Source organism: Notolepis coatsorum (assembly GCF_963971535.1).
Source record: "Notolepis coatsorum genome assembly, chromosome: 8".
NCBI classification, from domain to species: domain Eukaryota; kingdom Metazoa; phylum Chordata; class Actinopteri; order Aulopiformes; family Paralepididae; genus Notolepis; species Notolepis coatsorum.
In genome coordinates this window covers 35,026,084-35,040,836 of record NC_140172.1, presented here as the reverse complement: position 1 = coordinate 35,040,836, position 14,753 = coordinate 35,026,084, and the positions used below count along the sequence as shown (strand labels likewise).

At 45.3% G+C, this 14,753-nt stretch overlaps 1 protein-coding gene across 1 annotated transcript; it reads right to left on the bottom strand.

The window, feature by feature from the left end:
* Positions 1-306: 306 nt before the first annotated feature.
* LOC311233394 (solute carrier family 22 member 4-like) lies at positions 307-12,390 on the bottom strand (the record flags this gene model as incomplete). The annotated part of the gene is made up of 6 exons (XM_084320368.1): positions 307-372; positions 2,499-2,625; positions 4,820-4,991; positions 10,760-10,914; positions 11,063-11,166; positions 12,001-12,390. The coding sequence occupies 6 exons, from the start codon at positions 12,388-12,390 to the stop codon at positions 307-309; spliced, it is 1,014 nt and encodes a 337-aa protein (XP_084176494.1).
* Positions 12,391-14,753: the final 2,363 nt, after the last annotated feature.

Sequence of the window (14,753 nt, the reverse complement as noted above, 5' to 3'; positions counted from 1 at the left end):
GTGAAAAAACACCCTGGTTCCATAGAAGTCTTGTCTAGTACATGTCCAATTTTCATAAATATACGTTCAGAAATGAGTGATTAGGAGCGGTTTTGATACAAATTCACACAAAAAAGGCTGCAGAAAACCATTTCCTCATTGACGCCAATGCATTCCGTGGAAGTTTCTCTTCCTGTTTGCGCTCGTGACTTTTCACCTAGATCCATGATTCGCTCATTCCCATGTGGGGTATCATTTGAAAGCCAGACTCATTGGTTACAACCCTGTCAAATAACTTTTTAGATCGCCAAATGATTGCAATAGTATCTAGCTGCAGAACCACAGCACCAGCAGGCTGGGGTCCCGCAGGCTGAGGTCCCGCAGACTGAGGTCCTGCACGCTTCCATTGGCTGATTTGGGTCACGTGACCGTCCCACCCAATGGCTGAATTATGAGTGTTGCACTGCGGGCATTGGCTGATTTGGGTCATGTTGCACTGCGGGATTAATTGATTGATTGAAAACTTTATTAATAGATTGCAGAATGGGTACACGTGACCGCCACAGGCCCTGATTGATTGATTGATTGATTGAAAACTTTATTAACAGATTGCAGAATGGGTACAGTGACCGTGACAGGCCCGGATTGATTGATTGATTGATTGATTGAAAACTTTATTAACAGATTGCAGAATGGGTACAGTGACGTCACAGGCCCGGATTGATTGATTGATTGATTGATTGAAAACTTTATTAACAGATTGCAGAATGGGTATAGAGGTGTGATAGGTGTGATAGGTGTGATAGGTGTGATCGGTCACACCTCTCACACCTATCACACCTCTCACACCTATCCCACCTCTCACACCTATCACACCGATCCCACCCATCACACCTCTCACACCTCTCACACCTATCACACCTATCACACCTCTATACCCATTCTGCAATCTGTTAATAAAGTTTTCAATCAATCAATCAATCAATCCGGGCCTGTGACGTCACTGTACCCATTCTGCAATCTGTTAATAAAGTTTTCAATCAATCAATCAATCAATCAATCCGGGCCTGTAACGTCACTGTACCCATTCTGCAATCTGTTAATAAAGTTTTCAATCAATCAATCAATCAATCCGGGCCTGTCACGGTCACTGTACCCATTCTGCAATCTGTTAATAAAGTTTTCAATCAATCAATCGGTCACTGTACCCATTCTACAATCTGTTAATAAAGTTTTCAATCAATCAATCAGGGCCTGTGGCGGTCACGTGTACCCATTCTGCAATCTGTTAATAAAGTTTTCAATCAATCAATCCCGCAGTGCAACGTGACCCAAATCAGCCAATGCCCGCAGTGCAACACTCCAATTCAGCCATTGGGTGGGACGGTCACGTGACCCAAATCAGCCAATGGAAGCGTGCGGGACCTCAGCCTGCGGGACCTCAGCCTGCGGGACCCCCAGCCTGCCGGTGCTGTGGTTCTGCAGCTGGATGCATCTCAATGATTGACGGAGGTAGAGCCTTGGGAGTCGCAGGTGGTATTCGAAAAAAAAAGAAAGTCTGCCGTGTACTTTGGCGCACGCCTCACATATCAGCATGTAACTCGAGAAGCGCTGAACGGATCTTGTCGCCTGGGCAATCGACAGGCAACAAATAGGGCTTTAATTCGATCTATATTGTATTAGAGGATATGCACACCCGAGCCACTAGATGTCGCCAAAGTGGCATGTCGCGCCAGTGGGCAAATCGTCCTCAAGAGGGCCCGGGGCCGGGCCGATGCATGTTCAAAATACATTTTACATACATACATGAAATACATTTGAGTAGTGTGGTATGATTTGAGAACAGGGACCTGAAACATCCACTTATCAAAACACTCACTCAGCCAAATACTCACTTTCCGGAATAAGTTGAATCAAGAGAAGAAGTCCCCCACCAAATACAAGAGACGATAATAGAATGGGTCTTCTTGGACATTTCTTGAGAAGCAATATAGATAGAATATAGCCTGGCACTTCACAAACCGCTGACATGAAGCAGTTCAGGTATGGATTCCCGCTCAGATTGCCAGAATTCAACGATAATCCATAATAGCCCATGTTTATTGAAATCCTAAAATCACAAAATATATGAAGAATTGCAAACTATAACTCTTGTATTTCCATGTATTTTATTATCATTTAATGTGTACTCTAAGTGGAAACATTTTGAAGCATCTTGATATTCAGACACTAACCATAACATTATACTCATCAAGGTGATGCATCTTATGTTGCCCGTCTTTAGAAGATCAATCACTGTGCTCTTCTTTGTTGGTGGCGGCTCTATTTCAAGCTGTTGGTGGCAATGACATACAGTAAAGATTTTATTGACCCCATAACTAATCGCTTGAAACATTTATAAATGTTATCAATTGGAAGTTAGCTAATAATGTAAATGTTTTGATAATGACCAGCTTTTAACCACATTAATTACATTTTAGATTTCAATAATGATGTGATTAAATGCCACTCTACAGTACCTGTTTCTCCTCAAAGATCACCTCTGGCGCTTCCACACGGTTTTTCCTGGCCATGTCTCTCAGTATGACCTCAGCCTCCTGCTCTCTGCCCTGGCAAAACAACCACCGTGGAGACTCTGGGATGAACCTGACATGCAATATAGAGTGAAGGGAAAACAAAGCTGTCTGACTTTTCTTTCCCTGTGTTCAAAAAGGTTTTATTTCAAACACACAAGCAAGGTGATGGTGATGAAGATTCCCCAAACATGAACCTCCCCAAACATGAACCTCCCCAAACATGAACCTCTCCAAACATGAACCTCCCCAAACATGAACCTCTCCAAACATGAACCTCCCCAAACATGAACCTCCCCAAACATGAACCTCTCCAAATATGAACCTCTCCAAACATGAACCTCCCCAAACATGAACCTCCCCAAACATGAACCTCTCCAAACATGAACCTCTCCAAACATGAACCTCCCCAAACATGAACCTCTCCAAACATGAACCTCTCCAAACATGAACCTCTCCAAACATGAACCTCTCCAAACATGAACCTCTCCAAACATGAACCTCTCCAAACACGGACCTCTCCAAACATGAACCTCTCCAAACATGAACCTCTCCAAACATGAACCTCTCCAAACATGACCCTCCCCAAACATGAACCTCCCCAAACATGAACCTCCCCAAACATGAACCTCCCCAAACATGAACCTCCCCAAACATGAACCTCTCCAAACATGAACCTCTCCAAATATGAACCTCTCCAAACATTAACCTCTCCAAACATGAACCTCCCCAAACATGAACCTCTCCAAATATGAACCTCTCCAAACATTAACCTCCCCAAACATTAACCTCCCCAAACATGAACCTCCCCAAACATGAACCTCTCCAAACATGAACCTCCCCAAACATGAACCTCTCCAAATATGAACCTCTCCAAACATGAACCTCCCCAAACATGAACCTCTCCAAACATGAACCTCTCCAAACATGAACCTCCCCAAACATGAACCTCCCCAAACATGAACCTCTCCAAACATGAACCTCTCCAAACATGAACCTCTCCAAACATTAACCTCTCATGAACCTCTCCAAACATGAACCTCTCCAAACATGAACCTCTCATGAACCTCTCCAAACATGAACCTCTCCAAACATGAACCTCTCATGAACCTCTCCAAACACTAATGGCATTGCTGTCTTGGAACCTACCACTTATGAGAAGTAGAAAACTGTCGTCACTTGCTTGATAATCTCGCTCATTAAACACTATGGCGACTGGCGGGGCGCTGCGATTTAGGCCTCAGAGGACAGCAGATTGTAAACAAACCGATGTACTTTCTAAGAGCTTTATATATCATTTATAGTATTGCTATCTGTCCATTCTCATTGTCACTTGAGTGCATAAACCGTGCCTTCATAATGGCTTAAAGAAAATAAAAATCCATCGGTTGGTTGTCATTTTATTTATCTATGATCCGCCCACAGAACTGTACTTGCATTTTAAACCCACATAATGATACTGCAGTGGAGCGATGGCGCCCCTAAGCGGATCTGGCCGGTACTGCATGTTTTGAAAATCAAATATGTGGAAAGATCCTGCTAGTGGATCAGGTACCTAATAAGCGCTATAAATATGGAATAAAACAATAACAACTTGCCACGAGTATATACGTGGCTCTGGTCCACAACGCTCCTTTTCGAAACACGTATATACTCGTGAACGGACGCCATAGTGATCGCTTTTCTTAAATGACGTGCCATTTACAAAGCTGGGACACTGAGGGATCATTTGAGATGCAGCTCAACACTGTCAATTTTTTATATTTATTAATATGTAATAAACATTATGTTTGGAATTTTGCCTGTTCAAATTATGAACATTTTGAGGGTAGATGGGCTTGTGGCTCTATGTGGCCTGATAGTCTCTTGTTTCTCTTGTTTCTTGACATATCTTCACACTAACTTCTAACCCACTAGAAGCCTGTGAAAGACTAATCAGCCATCCACCTCCACGCTCAAGAGGTTATTGCAGTGTTTCTGTTTGGCACTTTCTTTGGGTGTTCTTCATGCCATCCCTGTCTCAAAAGTTAAATAATATTGAGCAAGCGACAACTGTGTCCTTAAGCACATGTCGTTAAGCCTCATAGTATGTTCTACTCCACAATGCACAATGAGTTCCACAAATCATGGCTCAAACAAGCGACTAAACTACGTTTCGCAAATATGCCACAACAATGTGGAACGCCCTACCCACAGCCGTAAAATAATGTGAATCCCTACCCTCCTTCAAAACCTCTCTCAAAGAGCACCTACGACTTGGAACTTACCACCAAAATGGGATGTAGATGAGCATGACGAGGGAAAAGAAAAAGACAAGGGTCCTCCATTCCCTCATGCCATAGGCTAACCCAGGTACTGCCATGTAACCGATGCAGAAGTGGAGAAAGGTCCCCAGGGCTGTGAAGAGCTGGCGCATAGGCTTACTCAAAACCTCTGTGGCTGTTGAGAGGTTAGATTAATGTAAGAGAGTCAGTTCAGCGCCGTTATTTTTCTTCATCTTAAAGGAACACGACAACATCATGGGAAATTCACTTACAGTCTTCTCCAGAGAGAGACAAGAAGATGGATACCAGTTTCCTCTCTGTGCGTTCAGTAGAAAAGCTATCCGGTTGTACATTAGCATAGCTTAGCACAATGCTTATCATCTCACTGTGTGTAGAAGACGGTACACACATTTCCCACAATGTTGGCGTGATACTTTAAAGTATGAGTGCTGATCTGAGACAGGATTGGCTGATAGGTCATTGTGTTCCCAGATCAGTACTCTACTTTCTCCATACAGTACTATGTACACAAGTTTAGCTAGAGATGTTTGTCTCAAGGAGGATGAACGAAGGTTATCCTATAACCCTAGTTATATGAATTATGGCGAGTGCTCTGCCTACTGGAACTATCCCTTTAATCATATACTATCATGAAAACTTTCACCCACGTGTACACACCCACCTGCCTGACCACGCCCACACATACATAAGCAGGGTAATGGCCACACTACCAGCTCCTTCCCCAGTCTTTCACCGCCAAAAAGGGAAGACCGTGGGGTCCTCTCAGTGAGTCGAAGCAGAGCGCTCGCCATAATTCATATAACTAGGGTTATAGGATAACCTTCGTTATATTTCATTTATGGCTTTGCGCTCTGCCTACTGGAACACAGGAGTGGAGCAGAGCGGAAAGCTAGACAGATATACCCGCTGAGGCCCCCTACAACCATCAGAATACCGGGGAGGATCCGGACCCCCCGGCCCCCCCTAGTGAGGGACGGGAGGGAGACCAGACCCGACTGTGCGACGAGGGTTTAGCACCTCAAACGCACAGGGTGAGCAGACCGTGGGACTTACCTTCGTATAGAAGGGCCTGCGACTACTCGGACGCACATCCCGCACGCCACCAGGGAACGGACGTGAAGCAAAAAAAAAACGTCACAGTCCCCAACACAGCGGGGTCGGTGTCAAAAGGCCCCAACCCTGTGGCAAGGCCGTATCAGCGGGCGCGGAGGAGGTCCCAGCCCCAGGCCACATCCCGGGGGCTAGGACCCCCTGAAAAAGGGGCCTGGTGAGGTCAACGAGGCCGCGGCATCGGGACCCCACCAGACGGTCACTGGTGACACCACCCCCCACATCACCAGCGTATCGGACAGGGCCTAAAACAGGTGAAGGCCCTTCTCCACCTGGCATGCCGCCCCGAAGCGCTCCCAAGGAGGCTTCCCCCCCACAATGTCGTGGGGCCAGCTGGCGCGCCGGGGAGACAACCCTCCAAGGAGGTTGATCCCTCAATCCAGGTCGACAGGTCTTAAGAGCAGAACTCGACATGCGCCCTGAGCACTGTGGACTAGACAGGCGCCTAAGGGGCTTACTGTAAGAACAGTATCCCGGCGGAAAGGGTGTTCCGGTATGCTGTGCACCATGTCACAATCTCCACGAACCCTGACCCCGCCAATTTATTAATCCCGCAGGGTCGAGGTTCAGAGAAAGAGTTTGACACAATTGGCAGACGTCATGAAGATGCAGGGGCATACTCTCGGGCAGACGGGGTCAAGCCCGGCCTCAACCTGCGAGTCGACTCTGCTACCAACACACCGGGGAGACAACCACCCCCCTCTGTTTATTATAACAGGAGGTGGGTGCTCCCTTAACCCACTAAGAAACCCCAGAAACACAACTGCGTGTATACACAGGCTATACAATGCAGTTCAAGCGTTTCAGGTTTAAAAAGGGTTAACCCAGGCCAACACGTTATTGAGGGCAAGGCCCGACCTGGGCCTGGTGGACCGGGACCTACACAGGGATGCATAGAGGAGTTGACAGAAACAGCCTCCCCGACAGTCCCCTCCCATCCCTGGTTTAACAGGGAGGAAGGGGTGAAACAAATGGAGAAGGACCAACCCCCTAACATCATGCAAAAAGGTACAACACAGTATGGACCAATGCATGCCACTGTTAAGGGCAACTCAAGGTGACATGTATATGACACACACATTCATTCATCAACCCCTGTGACGTCCGGCCCGACCTGGCATTTCCCCCCGGAAAAGCACAGAGTCCCTCTGGGAACCAGAACCTGTCTGTGCCCCGACGGACAACGGGTTAAACTGATCTGGTCCGGCGCGACCAGGACCAGTCCCGTGCCCTAGTCACACCGCCGCCCCCAATCCTAAGAGGGCGGTAGATACGTGTGTCGATCCAAAACATCACAGAGGGCGCCACCAAGACGGTCAGTACGTGAACGCACTGCTCTTGGTGGCCCACCCAAAGGCGTGAACCCCCCCTGCCAATGTTTGATCTACTCCGTCATCTCCCCCCGGAGATGTACGTGAGCCGTCGAGTCTAACCTAGTGCACTGGCGCTCGGTAGAGACAAAAATCTCCTTCCCAGCCGACCGCATAAAAAAAAAACACAGTTTTTATGATGTTGGGCAACCAAGGCGCTGGACCCACAAAGCATATTCAATCATTGAAAAACACCCTGGGCCAGCGCTGATCGGTCTCGTAAGACCATACGCTGATTTCATAAAACAGCGTATATGCTCGCAAAGAACCCGAGAACAGTGACAGTGAATTCCTAACAAGAAAGAGCCTCACAACGTTTCCCCTTGCTGTCTGGGACGAACAGCAGGGAGCCGGTCTACAAAAGACACAGACACGGTCCTCACATGACGAGCCTGGGAATAACAACCGCATCAATTCTGCTCTTTATGTAAGAGGGGAAGACAGCGGTTTTCACAGAGAGACCTCAACGTGAGTAAACAATTGAAAAAGGTTCATGTAACACATTGGACTAAGACTCTCTGAGGAGGCGGCTCTGAAACTCTGAGGAGGCTCCCTCACTGAGAGGGAGGTTCTGAAACTCAGAGGAGGCTCTGAAACTCTCTGAGGAGGAGGCTCTGAACTCACTGAGAGGGAGGTTCTGAAACTCCCTGAGGAGGAGGCTCTGAAACTCCCTGGGGAGGAAACTCTGACCCAATATACATTACTGGTAGCGGAGCAGAGTAGAAGACAATTGTCTCTACTGTATTGCATCACCTATCCTTTACAATGACAGCGGTCTGCAGCACAGGCCCTGTAACTCACGGCCATGTCTCTTGGCCAATAAGAAAAAGCGCCTGTGACATTTTCAAATGGCCGGGGGAAACCTCTGTCCCACCTATCCTGATTTGGTGTGGGAGACAGGAATCCCCCCCCCCCCTGTGACTAGAGAGAGAACACCCTCGACAGGGTAGAAAGGTGGGGATAGGTAGAAAGGCACAACCTCTCGGCTAATCAGTTTCGTAAGGATATAACTATATCCGGGAGGGGGGGGGGGGGTTATTTTATCCACCCCCTCACCACCTCACCCCTGATACGACGCCAAAAGAAAGCAGAGCCGTGACACCTGTGCATGGCGCGCCAGATGAAGCACATACTTACCTGTAGAGTAAAAGCTTTACATCATGCACGCCAACCACAGCCGATAACCTCGTTTGTGTAAAAAACTGGCTTTATCCACGGCTCTGGCTTATGTGTGAAAACTTGCCACCTGTTATTTTTATCATTACCCTTAAGCAAAGAAAAAATATCAAGCTAAAGAGAGGGACTCAAGGCCCTTGGTCATATGCCACTGTGTACAACTCTGTAGGCTAACACCCAGACCAGTTGTGGACTCAATGCTACGTTTACCTAAACGTTACATGAAACACACACACAACTTCTCATCATACAACAAAAAAACCCAGTTCACTGTTACTCATATAAGAAGAACGCTGTTTTTAAGTAGAGAGAAAGACATAAGCCTTGGCCAAGTGCTAGAACTTACAAGCCTTGCTAAGCTATACAAAATAGCGACCAACACAATTTTCAAAGAAAACTGCACAACACTCCAAGCAAGAAAACGCAACCCCAGCATTTGTAGCTGTGAGTTCACATAGTACACGTTGTATCTCCCAAAATGCAGTGAAGTAACACACGTTTTGTTAAACAAAAACATTGTTATTAACCAAAAACATTCGGGAGGGGGAGGAAAGAAGAGTGGGGCATAGTGTAATGTCCTACCTGACCACTGGACGCAGGATGAATGGCCGCAACAAATGGTTGGTCCACCAAGTTGACGAGGCCTCTCGCTGGCGGGGCAAGAAGCGGCGACGGCTGGAGCCTCGCTCCGGCGCGACGCCCACATCCTGCGGCCAGTCATGGTGCAGGCCGACGACATCTTCTGCCAGAGATGACGCAGAGTCAGAGTGCTCAGGGCCCGCTACTTCCCCACGGCTAACGCCAACGGTTTAGCACAAGCTAACAGCTAACTCCAGGCTGATGGTTAGCATCAAGCTACCATTTCCAGCCTTAACGCAGCAGCAAGCTAACAGCTTAGCCTAACAGCTAACTGGCTAACAGTTAGCTCTTACCAGCTATCGATAGCCACCAGCTAACGCAGTACCAAGCTAAAGCGGCTACTACTGAAGCTGTGTAACGTGAGGAATAGCGATACAGGCCAAACACTTCAGAGAGCCGACTGTCTCTCCTTCTTTTTATCCAAAAGTAAAAAAGGGAAGGCAACACACGTCCCTCTCACAGAACGGTGTTACCAGATACAGCGGCATCGGCAGCAAGCTCTGTTGTATGTGGGCTGCAGCCGTCTTGAGCTCGGAGATATTCTTCTAATGAAACACCAAGCTCGCATCCTCCGTGCCGGGAGCTTTCGTCTTGAAAAGCGGGGCCAGCGCGGTGGCAGAGGGCATCAGTCTTCAGAGAACCGGGAATCGAACCCTAGACTCGGAATCACGGCCCCAGGAAAACGAGCTACGAACTCTCCGAGGAGGAGCACTGTTTTATCGTGGGGCATCAAACAAGAACCCCCTCCATACCGCTATGGAGAGGCAACGAAGGGATTCTTGCTTGGAGCCGACCTTACGCAAGCTGCGCAGTTGCCCCCACACAACTGACACACCTGAGGCTCGCCGCTCACGTCACAAAACACCACCCGCCCTAGAGAGACCATCAGCTCTCTCAGCCGACCGCCTCTCGCGGCATAGTATCCAGCTGCATAGCCGGAGCACAACGCCGGCGGGGGAACTGCTCAGCGACGCGCGCCCCAATGCGAAGCGCCGGTGGAGGTCAGAATGATCATCATCTTCTAGACTCTCCGGTGGTGACGACATTATCCTTTCTTTCTCCCGTAAATTAGTGAGAGAATGAGAAACAAAAGAAAATGCCAACACAGCTCCTATAACTAAACTAACTACTTTAACACTAAACAGCGGTGCTTTACACAGGCTTCGGTGGTGAAAATAGGGAAGGAGCTGTGGTGTGGCCATGACCCCGCTTTATAGGAGCGGATGTGGGAGTGGTCAGGCAGGTAGAATATGATTAAAGGGATAGTTCCAATAGAGCAAAGCGTAAGCTATTAACGAAATATAACCATACGCCCATAGCTGTAGTGTGTGATAACCAACGCTATTTTGGCTCTAGACTAGCAGTGTAACTACTAGAGGTAGGTTTTTCCTTCCCCAAGGGTTGTCAAGTGACCCAGAAGAGCCCCCGACACCAGTCCAGCACCTGTGTTTGGCTACTGGCAAGCCAAAGCAAAAAGAACATTTTCCGAATCCAATAATGTATATTTTTTTATTGTACTAATAATGAAACCCTTGCTATTTCTTCAATCTCTGTTGTGTCTGAATGTCAGTTGCCTTGTACTAATGTAACAAGCCTGCCAATTGCAACCACTTCATTCAAATCTTACCCAGTACAAAGCTGGAAAGAGTCATGGCTAACACAAAGCTCCCAACGAAGAATATGAGGACACAGAAAACCTCCCAAAAAGGAGAAAATGCTTGGATGAAGATGGACACAAATTGACCAGCGATGGAGAAGAAAATAACTTTCTTCCTCCCAAACCTGAATGAGAACACATCAGAAAACAAGAGTTTACATCTCATCAAACCATTCTAGTTCATTTTTACATGTATGTTACATATTACTTTGTGATCACATTCTAATTTGTAATCACATGGTTATTACAAAAAAGCTGCTTGTGTACTAGTACCTATCTGAGAGGGCCCCTGACACCAGGGAGCCAAACAGGAATCCACAGTATAAGAGTGAGGTAGTTAAAGGAACTTTCCACTCATTGTCACAGACTAGGTCCCACTAAAAACAAGAGGAAGAGAAAACAGTGTTGGATGTTTAGTTTGAAATAGAGCTCTACCTCTTAGGATCAGTAGTGTAGTCTAGAGGTACACTGGGTACACTGTACTGCCTGCAACATTTAGAAAATTATAGTGTACTTTTGCAAGTTTTTTAAATATTCTTAAGTGCTTGAATTGTGACAGAACTGCAGGAATGTTCACTGTTAATACTGCTATTTTAACTGATAAGCATAATCAGCATTAATTTAACAATACTTGCACTCTTAATTAAATCATAATAATCCATGCTGTTCATTGAAAATTCAATAAAAAATCTGTCCAAAGCATTTCAATCTCCCCAGCTGTAAATGTAATTTGCTTTCATATACCCATTACTGAATGCTCTCAGTTATGTGTGGATGCATGTATTATATCTATTATTATTATTATTATTATTATTATTATTATTATTTACACAAGGGATAAGTCAAGTCTTCCTGGCTTTCTATTATAAGAACCGCACCAGGCTTAGGCCACTCCCCCAACACTGCCCCCCCCCCCCCCCCCCCCCAATAATCACAGTGTACCCCCAGCAAAAAAACACTGCTCAGGATGGTACTGAATTAAATTATGGAATTAAATTTTTAATTAGAATCTGTCCCAACACAGCATTATAGGCTATACTGCCTTACAAGGCAAATCTTTTTGACTATTATTTCTATTTTTAAAATATATTGGAATTCACTGTTCACACAATGGATTTTGGACGTCATCTCATCCGAATACTCTCAATGTAACGTAAGGTAAATTAACAAGTACACACACTGTACACACACACACACACACACACACACACCTCAGTGACTATGGTGGAGTGGTAGATGTCTCTGCTGTAGCTCCATCCGTCCACACAGTCCTCCTGCTGCAGCTCAGTGAGGTTGAAGTCTCCGGGGACGGAGCCCTGAGAGGACAGGTTTCTGACCACGTCCAGCCTGTACCTGCTGCACTTGCTCAGCTCCTCGTGGCCGTTCACCATCTCTAAGGGGATGATGGCTTTCATCCATTCCTCGCTCAGGTTGGCTTCTGGGACGACCAAGCACTGGTGCTGTGGACTGCCTCCAACAAACAGGATATAGTACGTGTTGAATCCACATGAAATGTTAATCCAACACAGAAGAAGAAAGATCTTCCAGAAATATGGTCCTTTCTCGCCCAGGAAAGAGGTGGATTCATCATAATCTTTCATTTTCCACCCACAAAATGTGTTTATGTTTACACGTAGGTAATCACAACATGAAAGGACCAGGTATGGTTGAGTATGATGCACTTTTGCTTATAATGGGCACAGCCCTCTTAATATAGTTGGTTAGTTATTATCAAGAATCACGTGTCTTGGCAACAAATCAAAAGATAGATAATATGCTGATACACAGGGATCCCATCATCTGGCCGCTAACATCTTGGATGCACCTATTGATTATTCATTAAATTTATTCCTGCAATCAGGATGCTAAATTATAGTTTATAGAGTTTAATGTGCAAGTTTAGTTAATGATTGTGTAATTGACTGTTTTTTCTTACAGTATAGAATTGACTGTTTTTTCTTACAGTATAGAATAGATAATCAAGTGCCTAGTGCTAAGCACCCTGCTTGCCACCTTGCTTGCCATATAGTTGGAAAATACCTTATCATATCAAGTTATAAATAGGCTATTGAGGTTAGGAGGACACTTAACAATTAAACTTTGATTATTTCCGAGACAGAACATCTACTATGAAGATGAATGAGCACAGCAACATTTCAACAAATAGCCTATAGTCATAATTATAACCAAAGCTACCATCTCACTTTTCAAAGATCAGGTTATTTCTACATACAGAACCATGCAGCCTACAACGTGATACGCTGTGACATAGCCTTGGTGTATGTTGTAAACTGTAACTGTTACGGATGTGTTGGCAGAGGGCCCAAGCGCAAACAGATACGAGGGAGAGGTAGATATGGATTGTCAAAAGTGAGCACTGCTCCTTTAATCTTGAACACTTCGAGCCAGGGGTAAAGTGTAACAAAATAATCCAATTTAAACAGAGGGCAGCAACAAAGATATTTACAAAAATACGTCCAAAGGCAGCAGCAAAAATACAAAAACAAAGAACAGCACAGCTGAAGAACTGGCAGAGGGCTAAATACGAAAAACAAATAATAATCTCATAAAGAGAGCAAGTCCAAAAGGCACCAACAAAACACTGCAAGGCAGGCTAGGAAAAACATGAACAACTGACTACAAATTAAAACCCTAACAAACAAAATGAACACTCCACGAAAAACAACAAAGGGAGGAACAAACAAAATAAACACTAGGAACACTTACTACAAAAATACTGGAAGGAGTAACAGGATCACAGGAACAGAGGAACTAGACAGCAAACACTAGTAGGGAATCCAAACAATGAACCGACAAAGAGAGAATGGCAAACGAGGCAGATATACACACACTGATTGACACAAGAGGGTAATTGGGAACGAGACACACCTGATGGGGAAAGCTGAACTAACACACAGGGGTAAGGAAAACAAAAGGCCAAACACACACTGGGGAATAAACTAGACTAGAATCAAAATTACAATTACAGAGAGAACACCATACAAGGGACAAATAAAACAATTACAAAGGGAACAAGACTAAAGACAGAACACAGTTAAAACACACAGGAGACAATACAAACGCCAAGAGTACAAGAATGTCCAAAGGTGGGGGCTGGTGAAGAGTAGAGGAGAAAAGTCCTCGCAAGGGTGGGGGCTGGTGAGGAGAGGAGACAGGGAAAAAAGGTCCAGGGACAGGCGAACCCTCACAGTAACTGATAAGACAGTTTGAAGTAGAAACATTTTGTTCAGTTGAATCCAGAGAGGAGTAGCTCTAAAAGCCGTTCCATGCATCTAATTAGAGGAAATCAGTTGAAACATGTTTTCAGCACACACATGTTGTAATAATATACATGAAAATATATTCTCAGGGGTTGTGAACCATCTTGGTGACTGCAACACGCTGTAGGTCTATTTAGTAAGCTAGGCTATCCCATCTGGTATCACATCTGTTTGAGAAGTGAGGGCATAGCATGTGAACTCCAGAGAGAAGTTGTGTAGTGTATAGCCTACATGGACAGATTTATATATTTTTTAATTGTGTTTTTGGTAGATTTTTATTTGTTTGTAATACCGGGCAGTCCGGGATAGGGAGTGATTGATTGATTGATTGATTGAAAACTTTATTAACAGATTGCAGAATGGGTACAGTACAGTACAGCTCAATACATACAATTGTTAAGGGGTCTTGTTTACATCACGGTCCCCCATTTTCAATTCATCATAACATATATGACATACACGACATACAGATAGACAGTACTGCTACATCTATACATTTATGACATATCAGATTTGCAAATACAGTACTGTTTGTGATACCAAAAGAGTCCAGAAAAGAGAGTATATACATTTGACGTAGAAACTGTACATTGGAGGGTAGGTGGGGGGGGGACTGTACATTGGAGGTGGTTGGGTGGGTGGGGTGGGACACTGTACAACTGTACAAGCAAAACTGTACATTG